At 36.3% G+C, this 9,546-nt stretch overlaps 1 protein-coding gene across 2 annotated transcripts in view; it reads left to right on the forward strand.

Annotated features, from left to right (window-relative positions):
- Positions 1–8,224, forward strand: part of LOC129573385 (long-chain fatty acid transport protein 4-like) — a 25,796-nt gene extending 17,572 nt beyond the window's left edge. For both annotated transcript variants that reach the window (XM_055453866.1, XM_055453867.1), the window contains 5 exons: positions 5,410–5,798; positions 5,927–6,366; positions 6,613–6,805; positions 6,906–7,036; positions 7,156–8,224. In XM_055453866.1, the coding sequence (XP_055309841.1) occupies positions 5,410–5,798; positions 5,927–6,366; positions 6,613–6,805; positions 6,906–7,036; positions 7,156–7,773 (1,771 nt within the window). In that variant the 3' untranslated portion in view covers positions 7,774–8,224. The remainder of the gene's footprint in view (positions 1–5,409; positions 5,799–5,926; positions 6,367–6,612; positions 6,806–6,905; positions 7,037–7,155) is intronic.
- The last annotated feature ends 1,322 nt before the right edge of the window (positions 8,225–9,546 follow it).

The raw sequence follows: 9,546 nt of genomic DNA on the forward strand, positions 1-9,546 counted from the left end.
CACGACAATTTTCAAATATTTCGTTAGATCCGTAAAAATGAACTCAAATATTTGGTATGATTTCGAAAGTGAATGTTATGTTAGTTTTCCCAAATAAAAATTAAAAAAATAAAATATTGACTGTTTTTAAATGTTTGCTATGAATGTCATTTTCAGAGCGTAAAGTTTGACAGATACCATTGCTGATGTTAGGGTGTGTTCAATATCGGTATTGAACAATGAAATGTACTAAACACGTGATTGTGAAATTATGAGTTGTGTGAAAAAATTCACTTTCTATCGAAAATGTGGGAATTAATGTCCACAAAGAGACAAAAGAATGATTTGCCATTTATTATTTTTTACTAGTGTTTTCAAAACAAAGTTGCATTACTTGAAATTGGTCGTGCCATGTAAACTCGATGATGACAATTTTCTCACTCTTATGTTTTAGGCATTTTGCATACAAAATAACTCGACTGTTGAAATAACTCTGATTTCTTTTCTGAATTGAGTTTATGAATGAAAAAGTGATTTTGAATAAAATTGTATAAACAATAAATAAAATCTTCATCAGAACCATGTGATAAGATATTTGTATCACCAACAACAGATGGCGACATTGAAAACATTCAATTTAGTACATCTGTCAAAAAGCACGATTCTTCGCTACAATAGGAATGATGCTCTTTGTGCGCTGGATTTCTATTGCATCTGTCTAGTGAATTATGTTTTCTTGTTGCTAATTCTTCATTTCTTTTGTTTCTGCGGTGTTGTTTGGCTATTTTTAAATGAAGAGAGAAGAAAAAAACCCAACAGAAAAGAGTCATTATGACCATGATTTTTATGTGAATTGCTGCTGCTGCTGCTGCTGCTGCTTTTGCTCTTGATGTCCAAATGCTTGTGAGTGTGTGCTCGCTTGCGTGCTACTTTTCAAAACAAACCGAATTTAATTGCGATTCCTTTGGTCACTAGACCCGCACCGGCGACAGAACTGTGGTCATGCTCCTTTCGATAACACGATTTTATTATTATTATTCAGAGGGTTTTTTTGTCTCGAAATTTATGCATATTTTGTGTCGTGTCAAAATTCCCAGCTCGTCTTGTTCGTGTCATTGCGTTTGTTTGTAATTTTTTTTAAAGTTTTTTTTTCAGGTTTAATGGACTTTTTCTCCCTTTTCCTCTCGTTGGCTATCTTTTGCTATCTTTTGCTCTCTTTTCCACTCTTTTCATTTCTTTAGCTCATTTTACTTTCTTCTCCTAGTCTTTCCTATGACTTCAAATGGTTCTTTCTACTCTTGGTCCTTACTTCTAATTGCTTCCCTCCTTTATTCTTGTGCTAGAGAAACTTCATGTCTTTCCTTCGAGAAAAGTCACAAGTTTTATCTTTTTTCCCTTCTTTATCTCAATCTGAACTCTAAATCTTGAAGGGATTCTCTTTCTCTTAATCTATTTCTTTGTTCCTCTCTCTTTCTCACTCCCCTATGCATTCTATAACTTTCGTTCTTATCCCCTATTCATTCTTTCCTCTTGTCTCTTTCTCTCCTTCATCCTCGTGCTTTTATTCATTTACTAAGGGAACTTTACATGCTCATTTCCATGTTCGTGCCAATTAGTGGCACCGGTTCCACTTGGCTACCGCGTAAACCAAATGATTTCGTCCACTACTTTGCTTATCCAATATCATCAAGCATTTGTGTATATGTGACTGTCGTTAGTGTTGTCGTCAAAAAGTCGTCACCAAAATGAAAAATTGCAAATCACCGAAATATAAAAGGTGGCCTTAAAGTCTTCAAAAAGTCTCTCCCCGCCCCACAGCAAAAAAAAACAACACCGATAATTATATCTAAAATTTTGCTATTATCCGACAAGAAACAATAAACCGAAAATAGCCAATTTATATGAATAAAAGCTACACGTTCCAAAAAAAAAATTAGACGGAAAAAAGGTAGTGCTCGACGAGCATTGCTCGCAAACAAACAAAATGCCAATTCATTGTGGACACGAGCGCATTTTCGTTGACTTCTCCACTTCACCGTGCTGTGTATTCGTTTTTGTTTTTGTTTTTTTTTTCAATTCCAAATAATGGAAATGTTTTATTAATTATTGCGATGGAAATAGCGGGTGCAAAGTTCAATTGGGCTTGCAATTGTTTGATTTTGCATATAAAGCGGAGAGTGAATGAAAGAAAATGTCGAGGCGTCATCGCGTATTGCCGTTCAATTTGACCGTTTCTTGTTCAAATTAATTCTTGCTGCAATGTTTATTGTTTAAATTGGTAGCTCAATTGGGTGTTTACTAGTCGAAATTACGACAAAACTCGCAATGGTGATTTTTGGGAACAAAACGATTTTTTTTAGGGAAAAAAGTGCACCTCTGCATCGCAAAGTACAAAATTAACTCTTTACTCTGTATAAGTCGGTCGCATGGAACTTTTACCAAAAAGATGGAGTTAAATATAGAAGACGAAAATACCACACCAAAAGTGAATGTATGAAACCTTTTGCCAAAGGTGATAAACGAAATAATGCGCAATCAGTTCTTTTCCTTGAAGCGTACGAAGACGGGCTTAATTTTGAACAACGAAAAACACCAAACACCATACACATGTTGCTCTCACATTCGCTACGTTGAAAAAAGCGTCGAAAAGCTGTTTTTGCCTATGATGCTAGCTGCTCGAGAGACGGTATCGGACGGTATCATTCAATGTTATCAAATCATTTTTTATTCATTTATTGGAATCGTTCAAGGTTCGATCACACTCGCGCAGCTCACTCAAAGCCGTCATCATTGAATTTTTAAAAAAATATGATCGTGTTTTGTTCATTTTTCTTTCTTTCGAATTTGATTGGTCGGTGCTTGTTTTGTCTATGTGCGGAATCATTTTTTGTCGTATAAAGACACTGAACTACGTTTTTGTCGTCATCTTTTTTTTTGTTCGTTTTCTACGCGCGTCTTTTTCCGTATTTTTTCCTCGTTTCATTGGGAATTCTCGGCTATTTTTAGCCTCATCTCAAAATATGCAAATGATATTTGCCATGTGGAAAGTTATGTAAAATTTGAGCACCATTCCAGCGGTGTTTCGAACAAAAATGTGCACATGAACATGTGGGAACATGCAACTCACACTCACGTCCATTTCATTTACATTTTGTCTTCATCAGAATGATTATGTACATTTTTCAGTGTTTCGAATTGAAAATGCAACAAGCAATTGGTTATTATTCATTAGACGATTGAAATTAATTGCTTAATCACTGAAACTCACAGTGTTCGTCGCATACAGCAATGGTTTGACGGTTTGGATTTTCCTTTGTATACACTATTATTACGTTGCACGCTCTCTCTCGGTCTCCCTCTCCCTCTATCTATCTCTTTCTCTTCCTCTCACTCGCTCTATATCCCTCTGTGCAATGTGAGATATAGAATAAGCTTTCGGTTTTGCAGTGGCCGTGTCAAATGTGTGTCGTATGTGTGCTAGACTGTCCCAAAATAAATCGAGGTCGTGATTTTGGTGATGCTCCGGCGTTTTATGAAAAAGGGTCACGAAAAAATAAGATTGAGGTTATCAGGAACCTATTCTGAGTTTCACTACTACTCCCGCATTTCAGTTTTCTGAACACCTTGCTTCCTCAAAAATTCACAAAATGACCCGTGGAGCGAAAGGGACAGCCAAACTCCGATCCTGATGTATGGAAGCATATGTTCGCACACCCCCAACAAAGAAGTTGGCAGTGTCCGATTTCATGTATCTGCTCTATTTTTCAAAATAGACTGAATATTTTTTTCTGAAAATCAGTCTATTTCAAAAATTGGGATTGACCTCGGATTTTGCAATTACCACTATTCCCAGATCTGTTTGACACAAAACGACGAGAAATGCAAAATAAATAACATTCCCGGCGAGAAATATTGGAAAAAACACACTGTCCCTTACGAAATTACTGGAAAAAGGGAGAAATATTGAATGTGTCCATTTTTCACATTTTTCATACAAAATCAACTGAATGTCACTAATTGAACTGTTCTGACAATCAGGCGGGGTGGGGTGATGCGTAAAATTGTTTTTTTGTGTCAAAAGCTAGGTGGAAACATGCTGTCAGATTGTCAGAATGGTTCAATTAATGACATTCAGTTGAATTTGTATGAAAAATGTGAAAAATGGACAAATTCAATATTTCTCCCTTTGTCCACTAATTTTGTACGGGAAAGTGTGTTTTTTCTAATGTGAAATTTTTGAGGAAGCAAGGTGTTCAGAAAACTGAAATGCGGGAGTAGTAGTGAAACTCAGAATAGGTTCCTGATAACCTCAATCTTATTTTTTCGTGACCCTTTTTCATAAAACGCCGGAGCATCACCAAAATCACGACCACGATTTATTTTGGGACAGTCTAATGTGTGCATGTGGCTGGCTGGCTAATAAATGATCCGCTTCAAATTCCAAAGCATGTACGCTTGGTCGAGGCCAAATTCATCATTCATATCGTGATTGTCGCATTTTATCAACAGCCAACAAAGAATTAACCAATTTGACCGAGAGATAGAGAAAGGGAGAGAGAGTGTGTGTGTGTGTGTAAGACGTAAGGTTTTTAATGAACACCCATGAACATTGGCTATTGGTCTTGAAAAAAAAAGCTTTATGCTAGCAAAGTCCAAGGTCACAGCCATTCATCCATGTTCCAAACACTTTAAAACCACCTTTTTGTCTTCTTCTTGATTTCACACCAATAACGCTGCATATTTTGCGAATAACGATAAAAAAAATGGTAACGACAACAACAGAGACATGGCTATGATAACCACAGAAAAAAGCGGCTATGATAACGCTTTGCATAAAATGCAACCAATTATTACCGATTGACACACATTTACCGGTTTTTCCTGGTTGAATCGCACTCGATCAAACGAAAAACTACGGTAAATTCCAACCAAAAATCAGCCAAAACGGTGTCGTGGAAAAAATTGACCGAATTTGGGCCAAACGAAGAAAAAACGAAAAACAATCGACAGAAAGTAGAAAAAAAATCGTCAACAAGCAAGCAGCAGCAGCAGCAGCAAAAAAAAAACGCGATAAAACGACAGAAAAAAAAGAACGGGGAAAAATGTATAAAAACAATAATAATTGTGTCGAGTGAATGTTGACATTTGAAAGCAAGTGTCACTGAAAACAATGCCACAATCGCGCACGCCACCAATTAATTAGGACGAATTGAATAATCGCCCATCGAAATGATATTTATTATTTATTTCTAGCTCAATTAGATTTGATCGATATTGGCCTCATTATTCCAAACCAAGCAGCGTCAACCTTTTGTGTGTTTATCCCACTAATTTTTTGCCCATTTATCGAAGCATTAATTCCGAATATTAATTGCACTATTTATTATCGCTAATAATTATATGGGTTTTTTTTTGTTTCGTTTTCCACAGAGCACTTTATCGGTATATCAAATTATTAACGCTGGTTCGGCGATGTCAGAGAAAAAATGTCGCCATTTGGGATTTATTCCATCACTATGTGGCCAAACATCCGCAAAAGCCATGCATTATTTATGATGGACAGGAATGGACATTCCGTGAAATGAACGAATTTTCCAATCGCATTGCAAATCTATTCCAACAGCATGGATATAAGAAAGGCGATGTGGTTGGCCTGTTTATGGACAATCGACCGGAATTTGTGGCCACATGGTTGGGCCTCTCAAAAATTGGCGTAATCGTTCCATTGATCAATACAAATCAACGCCAAGCATCCCTTATTCATAGCATCGAAATTGCCAAGTGTCAAGCGCTCATCTATGGCGAATCGTTGGCTTCTGGTGAGTGCAATCTTTGGTTGTTGTTTTTTTTCTTCTCATTCATGAACAATTCGTTCATTCGTTTTGACGCTTTAAAAGAATTCGAAAACCATTTTTTCATCTCAAATTTTACCATCAAATCATTGCAGCTGTTGCCGAAGTGTCCGAACGATTGAGCAAAGGATCATTTGCCTGGTATCAATACAATGACAAAAGTCACGAAATCAGCGACAAATCGATTAAAAATTTGAATAGTTTGTTGGAAAAAACGCCCAAAACTGATGTCGTATCCAGTTCAACGGCTGATACACACCACAATCAATTGCTGTACATCTACACATCTGGAACCACTGGTCTTCCAAAAGCTGCCGTCATCACACATTCCCGTTACATTTTCATTGCGGCCGGTATTCATTACATGGCCGATTTTCAACCTGATGATATCTTCTACACACCATTGCCTTTGTATCATACGGCCGGTGGCGTTATGAGCATCGGACAAGCACTACTTTTCGGCTCAACCGTTGTTATTCGCAAGAAATTTTCCGCTTCTGGTTACTTTCCCGACTGTCAAAAGTATAAATGCACGGTATGTACACCGCTGGCTGTGAAGAATATCGTGGGTGTTTTCGGTGGAAAATGGCATTTTCTGAACCAAGCATATTCTTTATTCAACGTTAATCCATTTCAAGACATTGATCTATTTCTATCGTGTGTTCGAAATATCTAACCAATTTCGTACAGAAAATCGAACGCCCGGTAGAATTTTGGTTCAAAGTTTCTACTTGAAATCAGCATTAACCGATCAAATAATATTATTCAATTCATTGATTAGGTTGCCCAATACATTGGAGAGATGTGCCGTTACATTTTAGCAACACCACCGAATGCAGCCGACAACAGCCACAACGTGCGTACCATCTTTGGCAACGGACTTCGACCACAAATCTGGCCACAATTTATCAATCGATTCAAAATCCCAAAAGTCGCTGAATTCTATGGAGCCACCGAAGGAAATGCCAATATTGGTGAGGACTTGATTTCATTTTTTTAAATGGAAAAAATATGTGGTTGAACCAATGAATGACCCATACTGATTAACCAATAATAATTGTTTCACATTCGCAGTGAATATAAATAACGTTGTTGGAGCCATTGGATTTGTATCACGAATTCTGCCATCAGTCTACCCAATTTCAGTGATCAAAGCCGATCCAGATACCGGTGAGCCAATTCGTGACAGCAATGGCTTGTGTCAGGTGAATATCGTTTTTTTTTTTTAAATTTCTTGTTGAAATAAGTCCATAACTTCCAAATTGGAGATCCCAATAAATTTCGTCTTAAATTAATTGACTGAATCCCATTTTTCCAATTGCAGTTGTGTAAACCGAATGAGCCGGGAGTGTTTGTTGGAAAGATAATGCCTGGAAATCCATCGCGTGCCTTTTTAGGATATGTTGACAAGGCTGCCTCATCAAAGAAAATCGTTAAGGATGTATTCAAAAAGGGTGATTCGGCATTTTTGTCCGGTGATCTGTTGGTATCGGATGAATATGGCAATTTGTACTTCAAAGATCGTACCGGTGACACATTCCGATGGAAGGGTGAAAATGTGTCAACGAGCGAAGTCGAAGCACAAGTTAGTAATGTGGCCGGTTATCGTGACACCGTTGTTTATGGCGTTGAAATTCCACATAATGAAGGTCGTGCCGGTATGGCGGCCATCCTAGATGGTGATCAATCCATTGATTTGGATGCATTGAGCACTGGGCTAAAATCCGTTTTACCTACATACGCACGCCCACAAATCATTCGTTTACTCAACAAAGTCGATATGACCGGCACATTTAAATTGAAAAAATTAGATTTACAAAAAGAGGGATTCGATCCAAGGAAAATCGGTGATAGTCTGTATTATTTGTCGTCGAACGGTAAATATTGTAGATTGGATAAGGCTGTTTATGAACAAATTTTAAATGGCGAAGTGAGATTTTAGACGTACAATTTATTTGTGTGAATGTGAACAATCGCATTTGCATTCCGAATCCCACACCGATTCGGAATCCGAGTTTTGGATCAACCGAATCAATGACTAATCTAATATTTAGTAAAGCTATTTTCTATGCAGCCACCGGTTGCTTTTAATTCCAACACAGTTGGTCCCGATGTTCACATCTAGATTTTTAAGACAGAATTCTTCTTTAAATCATTAATAGCAATATTTAAGTTAATTAGAGAGAAAAAACAACAATCAATTCAAACTTTACATAATCATCGAACAAATTTTTTTTTAGGATATTCTTCACATTTAAGAGAAATGAATGCTAGTTGACTATATATATTTTTTCCCCCTTTTGCTTCTATTGTATGGAACTGTGTGTTGAATTTCGTTTTATCCACTTTTTTTTTTGTACAGAATAAAATATTTTTTAATAATGACCGAAAAATAGCCGCAATGAGTTTTATTTGAACGTTTTTGTTTTCTTAAATTCAGCAAAGTCTGGTGAATGATGGAATTCATTGGGAGGCAGCAGAAGAAAGAATAATTGAAATTAATTTGTTGATTTTGGAAAAAAAAAGTTTTCTGAAAATTCAGCTCTAAAATTTCACTCAAGACGTTTTGTTCACATTATAGTTGTTCCCGGTGGACTCAGTTTAGATTTTCTCGCTATTTTTTTTTCAATTCGAATAATTTATTCACATCAACTATAGTTAATAACTATTAACACTATCGTGTGTATCTAATCCATTTGCTTTGAAGCAATTTGAAAAGTGTAAAAAAAGAATTATTTCAAAGCAGAGAATGATCAAATTGGGGTGTCCACCATGATTTCTACAGAAATTGGTGGTTCAAAAGTACATCTCAGTTTGGTGATGCAAAAAGACGATTTCAAAATTGGTCAATTTTTCCAAAAATTATTTAAAAAAATACCATTTTTTCCTCCAGAAACACCTTGTCTTATACCTTGTTTTACGCTTTAATTGTGTTAAAAGACCTACCTAAATTGGTTCGAACCCTGTTGCTTACATCGAATTCAGAATTTTTCCAACGATTATGGACTATTTAAAAAAACAGCACCGTCCATCGTCACCTCCATCATAATAATATCCGTCACCACATAATTCCAAAGTACTAATAAAATGCGTCCAAAAAAAAATGTGTGATGACCAGGAAAATGTATTTATTGAAAAATAGAACATTTCGTTTATGTTTGTTTGTCTTTTTTTCTTTCTTCAAATAATTTTGATTTCTCATTCTGAAATTGAGTAATGAGTAAAATTTTGTCATTTTTTTTTTTTGTTCAACATTCTGTTGCCTTTATATTTGCAGTCATAAATATATCGATTTGCCCTTGTTTAATTAGGCAGAATTCTACAGTGAATGTCATGGCCAAAAGCGTGTATTTTTTTCTGACATTTGGGCAATGCGTTTTGAGAGTGTGGCGCATAGTGCGACTTAATCACTGCATTGGCTTGAATGTCAATTGAAATACTTTGATGCGCACGACATGCGGAAAAGTAATCTCATGTGAGACAATTAGCACTGTGACACACTCTGTGAGTGCAAATGGGGACACATTTTAACAATGATCCATGCATGTATTCAAAAAGCAACAAAGTCAGCATTCACAAGGCAAATCGTTTTTACTTTACAGCTGTGGCATTCATTGTAGAATTCTGTCTGTCGGCTGTCGCTCTCTCTACACCAATGAAACGAGAAAAAAAACGAAAAAACAGAAACAGTGACAAAGAATGACTTCTTTATTTA

The sequence above is a fragment of the Sitodiplosis mosellana genome, unplaced genomic scaffold, assembly GCF_009176505.1.
Source record: "Sitodiplosis mosellana isolate CC-2019 unplaced genomic scaffold, AAFC_SMos_1.0 Smas_scaffold_6062, whole genome shotgun sequence".
Classification (NCBI taxonomy): Eukaryota; Metazoa; Arthropoda; class Insecta; order Diptera; family Cecidomyiidae; genus Sitodiplosis; species Sitodiplosis mosellana.